Source organism: Mustela erminea, chromosome 11 (assembly GCF_009829155.1).
Source record: "Mustela erminea isolate mMusErm1 chromosome 11, mMusErm1.Pri, whole genome shotgun sequence".
Lineage (NCBI taxonomy): Eukaryota > Metazoa > Chordata > Mammalia > Carnivora > Mustelidae > Mustela > Mustela erminea.
The window spans coordinates 18,951,105-18,967,831 of NC_045624.1; the positions used below are offsets into that span (position 1 = coordinate 18,951,105).

General features: G+C 38.0%; 1 protein-coding gene across 3 annotated transcripts in view; it reads right to left on the reverse strand.

Annotated features, from left to right (window-relative positions):
* EXOC4 (exocyst complex component 4) overlaps positions 1 to 16,727 on the reverse strand; it is a 725,477-nt gene that overhangs the window by 392,321 nt on the left and 316,429 nt on the right. For all 3 annotated transcript variants that reach the window (XM_032304527.1, XM_032304528.1, XM_032304529.1), the window contains exon 10: positions 3,378 to 3,474. In XM_032304527.1, the coding sequence (XP_032160418.1) occupies positions 3,378 to 3,474 (97 nt within the window). The remainder of the gene's footprint in view (positions 1 to 3,377; positions 3,475 to 16,727) is intronic.

Consider the following 16,727-nt stretch of genomic DNA (forward strand, 5'->3'; position numbering starts at 1 on the left):
ATCTGAGCAGAAGCACAGGCAGAGAAGAAGTGCTGGGTCAAAGGTTATGCGATGGCTCCCTACTGGGTGCGGGAAAGGCTGCGGTCATCTATGTCCTACGTGCAAGAGATCCCACTCCTCTCCATCCTCGCCAGTCATCGCTGTTTGGGGGCTTCTCAGATTTTGCAGCCCGTGCAGCTACCAAGGGAGTGGCTTCAAGCAAGGATTTGATGTTACTTTTTTGTTTCCCCAGGACCTCGCACAGAATCAGACTCCAATAAATAATCGGTGATTAAAACGGAACAGAGGAACCTGGATCTGAACCTAATTTGTTGTGGTTTTCACTTTAAATGTTAAATCCAGTGCTTTAATTCCATTCTCCTACACTAACTCTCCCACTAGGCTACATGGTCTTGTAAGTAATAATATGCTAAATCATATCCACTTAGAGCTAGCATGGGAGTAACATGAGGGGCATTCCAAAGGATGGAAAATATATGTCTACATGTTTTATTTAAATAATCCCATAAAAATAAGAGTGATTATTTCTAAACAAAAGTCCACATTGAACTTAGAGAAGGGAAAACTTGCACTGTTAAGTGTTCGGTATACATTTGTCGATCATGAATAAATGAATGGCTACAGGAGAAATTGAGAAAATTTTCAAGAAGAGTAAAACTGAAATGCACCAGTACGACAATGCACACTGACTCTCCTCATTATGAAAACTAGACTTCCAAACTTTAGAAGAAATAATAAATCTAATCACCAACAAATGCTGACGTATAAAAACTAAAACTAAACAACAACAACAACAACTGTAAGATCTTAATCATTTGACATTTTATAAGCCAATAGTGAGGTTTCAGCTAAGACTTTATAATGTGTTTTTTTATAATGAGAAGCAAGGTTACAATTTACACCAAAGGCTAATCTAAAGTCTATAATGATCACTTGCTTAGAAAGGAATTAACTTACCTTGCAGACCACACAATATTCTGGTGACTTCCATTAAGAGTTACACAGAGAATGAATATACACTGTATCATGCAACAAAACTTTCACCCATTCTAATCAATAATAACATTCGGAATTAAAGTAGAGACCAATCAAGTGAGTAAAACTAGTGGAAGTAGCATCAAGTCTTAAAACATCTCTCTTACAAAGAAGAATAAATGCTTAAAAAATGATTGTTAAGAACTGCAATACATTAAACTCTACCCATACTTCAGCAAAAATGCATTTTCTTAACTGTGAAATAAGGGTAACTTTTCTTCCTCAATCTCCTAACTTCACATTTACAAAGGGGAAAAAAAAAGTTTACAGAGAAAAAAATCTCCTGAAAAGTGGGGACTGACGTCACAGCTAAGAATCTACCGAAGGTCTCCTTCCGTGCTTTGGAATGAACATAAGCATAAGGATTACATTAATCCATGCCATGGTGTGATTTAGCAGTAAATTATGGCATTAAATCTAGGTTAGAAGATGCCTATAATGATTAAGGTATTTTCCCATTTTCCTAACAATTAGCAACTCTAACTAAGTAGAAATCAATTTAATTAAAGATGAGAGTGAATAGTAAACCAATTACCAAAGTCAGGTGTAATAAATATGAGCACTGTTACTTAATCCAGAAATTCTAGATGTTGTAATTTATGTATTTATATAGAAAATCAACTAAATTTACAGAGGAACAGTCTTAATTCTCTTAATTCCATGATTTCCTAAATTACATGATTTACGTTTGCAAACGTTTGCTAAAACGAATTTTTCAGAAGATTAATAATGCTTATTTAAAAATCTCTTGTTATTACATGAAAGGATTTTTGTTGTTGTTCTTTAATTTGCCTATTTGTGTTTCTGCATTTAAAACTAATTGGGTGAAGTATTCCAGAAGAATTTCTAAACCTGGTTGCTTAGGTTTAGATCTCTTACCTAAACAAGAGATCTAAATTGAACCAGTTCTAATGATTTCAATTCAGAAAGTCTTGATTAATGAGCAGGTAGGATAATGATAGTCCCAGTAATAAACTGCTTGTGTTTTAGAAAAATATATGCAATATTTATCTGGCCAACTCAGCAGTACTTCCTTAACTGTTATTTCAAATGCCTCAAATATTATAGAAGTTACCTGAGAAAGTTAATGTGATGATCAGAAGCACCTGACTTATAATGAACCCAAGAGTTTCTGGTCCATATTACATGAAAAAAGGAAAAATATATACTGGCTCATTGCAGAGAAAACATACACAACTAATATTATATGGGATTTCTACATTCAAAGAGTACCCTTTTTTTTATTGCAGTCAGTAATGCTTAACATATAATTCACCATCTTAATCATTTTTAGGTATATGGTACAGTAATGCTAATATATGCACACTGTGGTATAACCAGGTCTCTAGAAATTTTTCATCTTGCAAACCAAAACTTTAGATGAAAAATAACTCCCTTCCTCTCTTCCCAAAAAGTTCCTTCTTAAAGGTATTTAGGGCTTAATGGTTTTTAAAATGCAATTATCACAGATTTTTATTTTTTATAGTCATAGTTCTACAATAAACTGAGCAATATAGTAGATTTCACTCTAGTCCACATCAAGTTGTCTTTAATATATAAAACCATATACATGACATCTATAATGTCTTCCAGTATTTATAAATTATATTTGTTTCAAGGCTTGCCAATCCTCAGAGGATATTGGAGCCATTAATGTAAATTAGGGAGAAAGGCCATGGGTCTGCCATTTTTTCCCGTAAAGAGCCTAAGTGTAAACATCTTGGGCTTTATAGGCTGTATGGTTTCTCTGGCAAATATTCAACTCTGCAACATTGCAGCACAGAGCATCTAGGGACAATGCATAAATAGAGGAGTATGACTGTGTAAAAAAAAATTTAGTGAAAAAAAAAGAACAGAAAAACAGGTGACAGACTAGATTCCTCCTACAGGCCATAAGTTGCCAGTCCCTGAAATAAAGAAGGCAATGGAGGGACAATGACAGAGAGAGGAAGAGGGGCAAGGACAGGGAGTAGGAAACAAAGAAAACTATTTAAAAAAGTATTTATGGTGCATTACTCCAAAAAACAAATAGGTACTTAGCAAAGTTGACATTATTTGTTTTACTGACAAATTTTGATAGTGAAGCCCTGGAAAATGTATATGGTTTTATATATTAAAGACAACTTGATGTGGACTAGAGTGAAATCTACTATATTGCTCAGTTTATTGTAGAACTATGACTATAAAAAATAAAAATCTGTGATAACTGCATTTTAAAAACCATTGTTTTGTGTGTTTACTGAGGACTTGTTTCAATGCTGACTGACCTACTGGCAGCTGACCTATGTCAGCAAAAATAATGAAAATAATGACTTTCAGTAAGTACCTAGGATTTGACTTACCTTAGTAATGGGTGGAATATGACAGTAATATTTCTGGCTCCAGGTTTGCAGACAAATTTGGTTCCTCCACCTTCAATTAAGTTGTCATCAGGACCCCCTTTCAGGAAAAAGGAGATAAATTTAGTTTATTAGAACTTTTACAAAAAAAATAAACCAAGGCTATGGAGATGAATGTGAGGCTATCACAAGAAGGGCTGCCATTGAAAACAGTTGCCTTCAAATCTATACAATTATTTTGAATGACTGGATTCAGTTAGTCATCCTCATTACATAAACTGCAGGGCAGCATTTTCACTCTGGAGCGAAAGGTCAGTAAAGATAGTGTTTTTAAAGAAGCAGTGTAGGGTAAACCCAGTTAAGCTTCTAGATCTGCATTCATCAGTGTCTGTCTTAGACGGTGCAGCACGTGAAACTTTCCCAAAGAGGAAGCAGCATTCAAGGGTGTCGAAGGCTGTTCAAGGCTGGAGCAAAGACCACATAAACCTACCTGACCACACTTCATCAGTCTAAGCCCCAGGAATTTCAAGATACACTAAGTAACACTAAATTTTTTAAAAATCCTGCTAATGAAACGATACAGTGCTTTCTTATTACCTAGGGTTTTTTTTTTCCCTTCATTGAAAAGCTTCTTATAGTTTAAATATATACAAGTAGGTGATATAATTTATATATAAATATTTATTTAAGATTTTTTAAGTCTTTAAGACTTTCAAAATAAATAGATGTTTACCATAAATCTCTCACACACATTTTATACACAAAAATTAGAAAAATTAAGGTGTTCTTAAACCTATATAATTTTCAGAATCCAGCTTTTCTTAATGACCCAGAGTTGTCAATATCCTTGTTTGCTAAAAGGTGTCACTAGTGAGTTTCTTGAAGGAGTGCATCCAGTATTTTAGTCCAGCCTCTAATACTGATTCCGCAGGGTTTAATGCTGATACGTACTTGATGCTACCGGAAGGCTTAAAAAGAAGGTGTTCCTATACCCACCAAGACTCATAATCTTTCCTCAAACGATCCTTAACAGGTTCATTAATTGAAACATTGAAGACTCATGGTATGAGGAATACCCACTCAGCTCACACATCCTGAGGCAAAAACAACTCATTTTGACTCTTTTTTGGGCCACAGCCGTGAAGATGCCATTGACTTAAGATAACATCCTAATTTCAGAGGTTTTAAAATGTGAAAAAATGTGTATCTTAGGATGTTGGGAGAAATGCTATCCCTTCCCCACACACTACTCAGGTCACCTACCATGAGAATGAAAATTAACGTAATCCGTGGCCTCTATCTTTTACTCACTCCAGATGAAGTGAAGTAACCCCCTTGGTAAAACCAAGAAGACCGAGCTGAGCATGCCGGTCGCAGCAGCCTTCTTATTCCACTTCAGAGACCAGAATGCCCGCACACGGCCAGTGCCGTCTCACAAAGTCAACAATGAAGCTCTTGCTTTGTCAGGGAAGGATGAAGTGGTCTAGTCCCTTCTGTAAGGGGGTGAGTCCATTTGTCTAATTTTGACGTTCAGTTAGCAAGCTCAGTTGGCCCTCATAGTAGACCACATCTCCCAGGCTAGCTTATGTCAGTATAAAAGCTGGTATCTCGCCTTCCATCTACCTTACTTGTGTTATTTAATAGTATCAGAAATCTGACAGTAAAGACAGATGCCATTTCCTGGGCCTCCTCAAAATCCGAACAATCCACGCTTAAAATATTCCATTTCTTTTTTCTAAATTCAACATTCTCTTTCCAATTACAGCTCTTTGCATGATACCAAACAAAACTAAATCTCATTTGATTTATTATCTATCTTAATGGTCTCCAAGGTATCTTGGAGACTGGCTGATAAAAACACGTGAAGCCTCAGAAATCCATACCCTGGATCATCAAGACTTCCCTGAGGCATCCGAGTCTAGACAAATCCCACTTGGATCAGTAGTTTCCACCAACTAATCACAGCATGGCTTTTCTTAAGAAAAACAGAAAGTATAATGGCATATACCCCTCTTGATTCAAAATCATGAGCTATTTTTTCCCATTTGAAAAAAAAATCCATCTTGTATTACTATATTTACACCAGAGATATCAGTGTTCTGCAAAGTCAGTGCTTTTGCAAAAGGAGAGCATCAAGACTACCACAAACACGAGTCCTTTCACAAAATCCTCTTCTAAAGGGCGCATGTGTGGTTCCAAACAAACAGAACAGTACAAATAGATCGTCTTTATCAACACTTCTAAGATCATAAAATGAAGTCAGTACTGAATTACCAAGGAAACATGTGTGTATGTGTAGAAAATAAACAGGTTATATTCTGCACTCCAGGCACAACATAAATAACTTTCTATGAGGGGCACCTGGGTGGCTCAGTGGGGTAAAGCCTCTGCCTTCGGCTCAGGTCATGATCCCAGGGTCCTGGGATGGAGCCCCACATTGGGCTCTCTGCTCAGCAGGGAGCCTGCTTCCCTTTCTCTCTCTCTGCCTGCCTCTCTGCCTACTTGTGATCTGTCTGTCAAACAAACAAAATCTTTAAAACAAACAAACAAAAACTTTCTATGAAATAAATCTACACAACAATATAGTGCGTTCATGTATGGAATACAAGCATTTCTTTTAGGGACAAATATGAGTTAGACTACATGATCTCCAACGCTTTCTAAAAATTTGTAGGTACTATGATTTTTGATACTTAATAGTTACATACAGACCTGATAAACCCAGCTGCAGTCAAACTGGGTAGATTCGTGCATACCAAATGCACTGACGGTACGCACACCGCCATGTCCTGCTCCACACCCGGCTTCCATCAGGAGGGCCCTGTCCCTTCCTACCATTTCTTTAGGCAGCAGGTCTAGCCTTCAACTGTTGAGTGGCCCTCTCCCAACGTCCACAATTCTGTTAGCATTGACTTTATATAAAATAACCTAAACATGGGTCACTTGTATTGTCACTTGCTTTCTAATTGCTTAGGTAACATTATCCTGCCTGGGATGGAACTTTCTGGAAAGTATACATTTGCTGAATGCAGGAAGACATGGAGACCTACCTGCGTAGAATGTCATTGGAGTTAGATGAGAAAATATACATGCAGGTTGTTTGGGAACTGTCGAAGACTTAACAAACATAAGCAATTCTCTCTGCACCCCCAGAGCCTTACAGGTAACAGGTGTGCTTAATAAACACTTGCTGATGACAATCATATAGGGAACGTAGATAACAAAAGATACGATACCAGAAATAAGGCCCATGGGCCATGAGAAAGGTCAGCAAGAGGAAGATTTGGCTGTGAAAATGAAGGATGAGGACTAGCATCTGGCTCGAAACTAAGTAATAGTTGCATTTGTTCCCTGTTAGCACCAGAAAGATGATGATGACTGCTTTACAGAGTGGTGTTAAACTAAATAAAAAGTAAACTTTGGGCAGAAATACTTCAACCCCTCAACAAAATTCCTCCTACAGGAGCCTCATTTTATGCTTCTGGGCCCACTGCAAACCCCATCTCCCCTGCATTTGATGTGATTTCCTCTTTACTATGAGTCCGAATCCAGCTTACTCGATTACCAAAAATAGCACCAACCCAGTGAAAATGTTCTTGAAAGTACACAGGTTGGAACCAAAAGTAAAGACTGTGGCCAAAGACCATATGGTCTGAGTGTCGAATCCTCTGAGAGTTCGTCCAGCATTTCAACATTCTGAGTGAGAAAACTCGCCTCTCCTCATCCGCCTTCCCGTAATCAGGTAATCTGGGACCGGCTGTCACAAGCGCTCCGAGGAAACATGTTCCACCCCGGGAAGAGCACGCAGGGGCCAGAGCATCTCCTTTGCCTTCATTCATTATGCTTACAGTCTAATCTCAGCTGTCAGCGGCTGGGTGATAGGCACCAGAGAAAATGCTGAATGATGATGGATGGTTGGAAAGAAAAGGAAACTGACAATGGTATTACAAGTAGAATATATCTTGTGCAGAAAAGAGAGGAAATGCCCCAGTCATATTTCAGTTTCAAACAATGAGGACTATGGTCTGACAGGCTCTTACAGACACCTGGCAAGAGGCACCAAGGCCACCAGTGACTGCTGGGATGACAGCATCTCCGGGCTCACAACTGAGGCCCTTCTTGGAGAATTCGCTACATGAAAGTCATCAGATCCTCAACTTATTTCCTCCTTGATTCTTCCGAAGTGCAATTTGACGTCATTTACAATGAATACAGTCACTTTAATAAAACAGAAAAGGAAAACCACAGCCCGAGAAATGGAAACAAATGTCCTCGCTGCCAGGTCTAGGGGACAGTGGGAAAAATTGCTAAGACCGGTGTCAGACCCCAGAAAGCTACTTAATACTAGAAGTGTGATAGAATTACTTAAATTTTCTGAGCCTTGGCTTTCCCATTTCTAAAATGCATACTGAAATTAACTCTTTCAAAGACCTGTGGTGGTAACATCCTCCTGGGGATTCAGCACACTGACACCTAGTATACCTCAAATAAATGCTCTACTTTTCTCGTTAGAATGACCTAGCAGTTAAGGATCTACCTGATCACATACACACACAGAAAACATTCCTGGAATGTAAACTAAAACACGAAAGATCCAATCAACAAAATGCTACTCTTGCTACTTTAGGCAGCATTGTATGAAGTCAATACGATTCTCAGCAGCAATCAGAATATGTCTGTCTTATTTGGGGGAATTTTTGCAGAGAAAGATCAGAAAATTGTTGAGAACACTTAAAGCATGACAGAAAAAAAATAACCAATATGTTACAATAAATATATGGATATAATGATTATGAACTGTCTGTGCCAAGTGCTTACATGAAGACAGGGTAGAGTCTGGTGGTCAACGGGGCTGAGACACGGAGAGCCTTATCAGACATGTTTGACGGGGCTGGGATTTCAACTTGACCCTTCCACATTGTAAAGAGTCACAGTGAAGATTTTTTTTTGTTTAATAGCAAATACTCTGCTTCATAAACACTTTCGAAGGATTATGAGAATGCATTCTGATTGCATCAGTAAATAGGGTCTTTAATTGCCTCTAAGAGCCTGCTGAATGGCCTCAAAGTTCCCTGAATTCACAGCTGTCACCTTGTTCTTTGGATTAAGTTCTTTAGCGAGTACCCATTTAAAAGCACAGATTATCATTAGGACTTAATACTGTTGCTGCTGCTACCCCCACCTACCCAACCTGTGACCAGGGACTATCTATGGGCTTGGGGTTTGGTACGAGATTAGGAAGAAAAGGGAAGTATGATACCCATTCTAACCCTTGAATCACTTACTGTTATGGTTAAGTCAAGCAAATCAAGATTGGTGGTAACTTTCTACTTTTCATGGTAAGTTGCTGTCGGACCTGGGAAGGAAATCTTGGCATTAAACTCCTTCTAGGCAAGGATCACCTTGTGGACTCAACTTGCACCACGTCTATAATTATTAACAACAATATAATTTTGTTCATGGATGTATCTCCTGGGCTTAGAAGAGTTTCTGGCACACGATAAGCATTAAGTAAGTATTTGCTGAATGAATATATGAATAAACAAATGAACAAACAAAAAGCGATAATGTCTCTTTTAGATCGTGTGAATTCTAAGTACAAACCACCTAGGAACAAACAGCAGTTGTGTTTTGCATAAAGTATGCTCAGTCAGGAATGCATGTTTCAGTAAAATGCTGAAAAATTATAAGGTATTATTTGTAGAAAACAATCTCCCAAGTAGAAACAAATTAGTTATCCCCACCATTAGGGGAGTAAATGTCTTGTCTATGTTTCTCTGCTCAATTATATTTTATTCCTGCGTAGCTCTAATATTGTACTGTGTACATAATTAAGACGAGTGTCAAGTATGACACAGAGTACGCAGGGAGAAGGTCAAGGGGCAGGAAGAGGACTCACATTAATAAAACATCTACCAGGAACCTGGTACTCTGTTGGACCTGTAACATAAAACATCTCACTTAATCCTTGTAATAGCCCTGTCATATTAAAGAAATGGAGACTCGTGGTCTTGGGAGAAGGAGTACAGAGTCTTGCTCAAAATCAAAATCACACATGCAGGTTCAGCATTTAAACTGTTTTTCCCAACTATATACACACTACAATGTGCTCGATATCACTCCATGTTCCAAGAAACTGAAAGGTTGAAAAAAATGTCTCAGGTGATGGGTGATACAGGAAAATGCTAAAACAGGAGGCAGTAAACGGATTTAATGGTGGTTTGACATATAAAATGCAATTTCCATGGTAATTGACATTCCATTTTCATGGAATCGACACTGAATACAATAGTTGGTTATCCAAATCAATGAACAAAAAGCCTCTCTGATCAAAAAAGAAAATGAAGCCTTACAACATTTTGTAGATAAAACCATCATATAAACAATGAGGGAAAACATTTAATGGTCTAACTGAGGCCAGAAAGCACACTTTCCTCTCTAATATTGTCCCAGCTGCAAAAACTAGAACTAACTTAACTTTTCCCCATCTGTCCTGACTGGCCAATGCAGGGTCAAACTACTGGTTAGGACTTTCTGGAGGCCCAGAAACATGCAGGTAGGAAGACGAGAAAGGGTCCAGCCCTTCAGGGAGGGAAATTTGGAGACTCTGCCTGTATTAATACCTAAAACACTGACAGAAGCCCATTTTTTTCCTGCTCCCCCCAACTTTTTTTTTTGCTTCTTTCTTTTTTTAAATTTTTTCAATTTATTTATTTTCAGAAAAACAGTATTCATTATTTTTTCACCACACCCAGTGCTCTATGCAATCCGTGCCCTCTATAATACCCACCACCTGGTACCCCAACCTCCCACTCCCCCGCCACTTCAAACCCCTCAGATTGTTTTTCAGAGTCCATAGTCTCCTGTGATTCACCTCCCCTTCCAATTTACCCCAACTCCCTTCTCCTCTCTAACACCCCTATCCTCCATGATATTTGTTATGCTCCACAAATAAGTGAAACCATATGATAATTGACTCTCTCTGCTTGACTTATTTCACTCAGCATAATCTCTTCCAGTCCCATCCATGTTGCTACAAAAGTTGGGTATTCCTCCTTTCTGATGGAGGCATAATACTCCATAGTGTATATGGACCACATCTTCCTTATCCATTCGTCCATTGAAGGGCATCTTGGTTCTTTCCATAGTTTGACGACCGTGGCCATTGCTGCTATAAACATTGGGGTACAGATGGCCCTTCTTTTCACTCCATCTGTATCCTTGGGGTAAATACCCAGGAGTGCAATTGCAGGGTCATAGGGAAGCTCTATTTTTAATTTCTTGAGGAATCTCCACACTGTTCTCCAAAGAGGCTGTGCTTCCCCTTTTTAAGAAAATTCCAATAACTCTCCCTTGCTTTGTCTTTTACTGTTACATCTGACGGATTTCTTAATAATCCTTCCACACTGCTGAGGGCCCAGGGGAGATGAAATTACTGCAATTTGTAGCAGCACCATATTATTATGGAATATTCTAGAGCAGAAATATGAGTGGAGAAGAGAGACTTTGAGAGTTAGAGTTAAGGATTTACCAGCTGGTTGTAGCAGAAGAACAGGGGAAAAGGAGCCAAAGGTTCTGATAAGAAAGAGAGTCAGATGATTGACCACAGATGGGTCAAGGCTGCATAAGAAATAAAAGAGACTTGTGAAGACATGACTGATGGTAAGCAATCCGAGCTGACATGCAGAGGTTTCCCTCGGATCAGAGTATTAATGGCTGAAGTGGGAGTGAGAGAAGACTGGAAAGGAACGGAGGGACAGGCTCAGAGTTGTATCTTTCCTTGCCTTCCCTGTGGGTCACCCCAGGAAGCCCTTCCCTGAGTTAGAAATAGGATGGGCCAAAACAGTAAGATAGAGGTTTGGTAGTAAAGAAATACAGAGCAGCAAAGTTTGGAGGTGGGGTAAGAATGAGAAAGGAAAAAAATAAAGTCCAAGGACCTCAGCTCTGAGGGGAAAAGGAGAAGCTCTTTTTGGTCCCTTTCTGGTATCACTCATACGAATAAAGCATATTGTACAGAAAGGAGGATCTAAATTAGAGGCTGCCTAATGACAGGTTACTGCGAGACAAACAGTCCTTGTTGTGCAGTGTAAGGAGAAGTACAGCAGATGAACACGCAGTACCTTATGTCTGTTGGAATTTCAATGTGAGTGGCCTGCAGGCAAGCAAATACATCACCCGAGTTTTGCTTCAGATAAGATCCTCTCTCCCAGATGTTTGGCTAAAGACCATGAAATAATTACTTTCTGGTAACCTAACAGAGTTGCTTCCCCATGAAATAATTTTTATATAGAAATAGAAATAAAAATCATATTCTTTTATAGTTCAAAAACTGACTACAATCTAGTTCCCAAATAACAAGTAAATTTTATAATAATCTATTATTCTGGGGTGGTATCCTGGCTTACAAAATGAAATAAGAAACAAAAATCTTTACCTTCCTAACAATAAATTCAATGATGTTTTTGGGGGATGGAATGGCAAGGAACCAAAAAAAATTAAAAAAACAACAAATTTTAAGGTTAATAACAGCTCATTCTACGCCATCAGTAAAATGCGCTCACCTGGAGATCTTCCATGAGCATAAGTCAAAGGCGGCTCCATTAGTAACAGCACTGACTGTTTCTCTAATGGTGTCTGAAATGGCATGCTCTACAAAGAGCAAAATGTAAGATATGAGCCAATTACCAGAGGATCCACAGTCACTGCATGCATATTTTTAAATGGTTGATCAATAAGGCACAAGGGAACTTGAACTGACCATTTTTGAGAAGCATTCCTATCTTAGAGCCATTATCCTCCAACTCACTTTATTTGAAGGCTACATAAGGACACTGCATTGATTCTTTCTTCTCCTTCCTCTGTTGAACCGATTCCCTAGTTTTAATTATCTTGAATCTACTAAATAGGTTTTAGTGGCAAGCCAGGTCTATCTAGCTCAAAGATTTTCATGTGTGTAAGTCCTCTTACTGGAGTCCTCTCCCTGTGTCTGATTACTTTCACTTAGCATGTTTTCAACGTTTAGCATGTTTTCGACGTATGTTTCACGTTTAGCATGTTTTCAACGTTTAGCATGTTTTCGACGTATGTTTCACGTTTAGCATGTTTTCAACGTTTAGCATGTTTTCGACGTATGTTTCATGTTTAGCATGTTTTCAACGCTCATCCACGTTGTGGCATTTATCAGTCCTTTATTTCTTTTTGAGGCTCATTAGTATCCCAATGTATGAATATGCCACAGTTAGTTCATCTATTTACCAAATGATGAACGTTTCGGTATTTTCACTTTGGCTGTTACGAACAACGCTACTACGAGCATCCATGTACAAGTTCTGTGTGGACATGGGTTTCCAATTCTCCTCAGTATATACCTAGAATTTGAATTGCTGGTCATATGGTAACTCTATGTTTAATATTTTGAGGAACTGGCAGACTGTTTTCCAAACAGTCTATGCCCTAATGCTCATTGTTATTTTCTTTAATAAACTAATTATTTAGAAGAAAACCCGTTCTGGGGGGGTGGCAGGTGGGCGGTGGGGGAGGGGGAAGGTGGCATGTGATGAGCAGCAGAGAGTAGGAAAGTATGGAAAGCAGGAAAGTAGGAAAGCAGGAAGTATGAATAGTTTGTTCTCCAGAAAAACCCTTTCCCACCATCTGCCTCTGGTATGGGTGGCCCTGTCTGTTTTAAGGATCGTGGAGGAAGCACTACTAGTGTAACAAGTGATGGCAGGGCAGAAGCCTCTGGAAATTGGTACTACTGGGAAACGCTCTGTGCTATCTGTAGTGTTTCAACTAAGTGTCTGTGCTGGTTCATCAACCATGATTAAAACCGACAATGAAGATTCTCTCCTTGCTCAAGTTTCAGATTGCCGAAGATTTTACTGTTTGCTCAGTAGTTCTTGTTAAAATACAGCCAAGAGTGCTATGAAGGATGACAGAGTGCAGTGAAGTTCTCTAATCAGATGAGCCCATCTCAGTGCTGACCTAACACGTATGTTTGACTAGTCAGGAGTCTTCCGATGACGGCTTGCCAGCTGAGTGGTGGATTTATGGTGCAGATAAGCATCAAGCTGAAAACAGACCGCGCCCATCCATCTTGTTTTGCCTGTGAAATGGCCTACAATGGGAGCCCAGGCCACTGGAAATGACGGATGCACAGATAGACCAGTTCACGTAGAAGAAACGATACTGTTAAATGCTGTCATTGTCTCCATGCTCAGACATGTACTTAAATCTAAGAATGCCCAAAGGTAGACAGAAATTATTTTGAAGGGTTGAGGTGGCAGGTAAAAAGTATAATAACCTAAAATGACTATAAGAAGTAAGACAGATAAGGTCTCCTTAAAGACAAAGTTAGAGTCAGAATACAAGTTGCAAAACATGGTAGCATTTAGCTTACTGACAAAGTTAATGAGTGCTGGCATCCAAACAGAAACAGCGTTACTTCATGGCTCATTGGAAGCATCTGGATGACTAAGGCACAGGTAGCTTTAAATAACTTTACCAGCAAACCCATAGTCACTCTTTAGGTTTAATCAGCAACAGTCAACTTTCCAGCCACTCTAGGCAACAAGTCTTGGAATATTCTCATAGAATTAAAATCGGTCTTCCAAGCCACCTAAGCATGAGCCATGACACGACGACACTCAAAGTTAAAACCGGCAGGGTTTGTTGTTTTGTTTTGTTTTCCTGCGTCTACATAAATAGATCATAACATAGGACTGTGCATGCCCTATGTTCGGCAAAAAATTGATTAAAAAAAAGAGTTTTAGTCTATCCAGAAAGACTGCCCATCCCCTGCAGCTCTCTAATGTCTAATACCTTTTTTTAAAAAATCCAAACCAAACCAAAAAAGCAGTGAATTTTTCTGATCTTATTTCCTCTACATTTATCTGGCATGCTTATACCTCATACTTCTCAAAAATTTTATTCTCCATTTTATCAGTCATGATTGTTAAAAAGCACATGACCTTCAATGGTATTGTGGTGAACACAGCGAACATCATGGGTGAACTTAAGGTTTGGCAACAAGAATGTATATCATAGAACAGTATCTTAAACTTTTAAAAAGTCACTTAAAATGCAAAATAATAGGGAATTGATTATAAACCTACACACATCTCAATATATACACAAGTTGTACAAACATGTATGGATGGATGGAGAGATAACTGGAATATGACACAGCCACTAAAAATATATATATATGCTTGTGTTCCCTCTCTCGCTGTGTGTCTCTCTCTGTCAAATAAATAAATAAAATCTTAAAAAAAATATATATATATATAGAAAGAGATACTGCAATAAGGCAAGAAAAAGACTTAACAAGCAAGAGTCATTATGGCAAAGTTATTAATGAAAATAATATTGTTAGATAAGCCAATATTATGTGTCTCATAACTGTAATACTGAATGTCTTTGCTGATTTGATTCTTTTGTCTTTTGTCTTGAATCTTGTTCCTGGATCCTTTTTTCTATAGGTATCATGTAACATATTTATTTGCACATGTATTTGTGGGTACATATGTGTTAGTTCAGTTCATATTCCTTAGAAATTTATCTGTAACAATTCTTAGAGAATTGGTTTAAAGGTAGGTACCATCAGAATACATTAGCAATCACGTCTGCTATTGGACCTAAGAGAATTATCAAACTGGAACCCATTTCAAACTAAAGACTCACTTTAAAATGTTCTCACATGAACCAGAGGATGTTTAGTTTGGCAACGAACCTGGTTTTTCTAGCAATTTTTCCTGCTTTCAGTGTATGCCAAGGTAACCAATTCTCTTTCAGTCCCTTATAGGAGGTGCAAAGGTTATGGGGAAAGGGTTGGTATTTCTAGATGGTTCGTGTACTCTATATGGAGTTTAGGAGCAACATTCTATTAGACTCCTCAGGCTGGGTCAGCTTACTTGAAAGTGCCTTGCAAGGTTACTTGGGTTTGGCAAGTATCTTCAAGGTGAAGACTGGCTTGGAAGTACTTTCCTCAGTATCTCTCTGCAGTCCTGTTTTTGCTTCTAATAATCTGAACTTTCTTGCCAGCCCATCAAAGCTATTTAACACATTTTTAAAGGTTTCACCCAAAACTTTAAATTGATTCATGGGAAGATGAACAAAGATACCAGTCACACTGCTAGAAAGAGAAGTCGCCACACAAAGTACTCTACGGAACAGTCTACAATGTCCCCTCTGAATTAAATTATTCCAGTGCGAGTATCTCTGGGTTGTTTTCAGATATCCCTAGCACTGTCTGTTGTTTGTTTTTTAACAATTCTCATAGTTATCCAAAGAGAATCATTACAAATACAAAAAAATAAACAATGAAAATAATATAGCTTTTCCTTAAATGTTATCAGTTAACTTGATAAAGTGAAATAAATGATACACAATAAAATGCAATTTGATATAGATCATAATCAGATGTTAAGAACGGAAGTTCTAACTTTGATATCAAGTTATTTTCTGGCAACACGAAAGTTGCTTAACCTCTCTGAGGCTTCTATTCTATTTTTTACCAAAAAAAAAAAAAAAAAATAGAGAATGAACCAGGTAGTATACTCTTGAGAAACCTTTCCATCTATGAATTTTTATTTCCTAGATCATAAAATGTCCATTGGAATATATTCTGCTGGTAGGTTTTCTTTACATTTTCTGATACTGTAGAACATAATATAGTAGCACCTTTATCAAGAAGAAATTTATGCCAATTATTATAATCATTGAGATACCATATGTAATAATTCTAATGGGATTTTAAATGGGAATGAACTATATTTTTGCTTTGGGATATTAGTTATGCTTCAGGAAAAAATAATTAGTATCATTTGGGGCTGACATTTTTATACCATCTAATTATGATCATCTATGCTCTCTTTCTTTTATGGGAAGCATCTTAGATCCTGCCTTGATTATCACAAGAATTCCCTAATGCTGACAAAGAAAATGGGCAAAATTCATGCCGTGTCTGTACAATTTTAACCTAAACTGTTTCTTAATAATTCTCCCCAAAGCAGGTATCAGAAATTTACACAAATCACTATAATCGATGGTTTTCAAAATAACAATCCTGACAGAAATGTACTTAATAGGAAAACACTACTTAATTTAATTCAATTCAATAGAATAATTAGGAACTAAGCATCATGGTGCCTAGGAGTAGACTCAGGATGACATAAAACCTAACTAACAGACCTAGTCCATGACGTCAAGAAGTTCATGCCTTCGTTGTGGTATGAAAAGGAACACACCAAAAGTTAGAGACAAAGCTATTATAAGATACAGCAAAATATCAAAATACAGCATTCCACAAGATGTAAGTACTACTCTTTAGTTTGAAAACCAACTTACATAAGCATA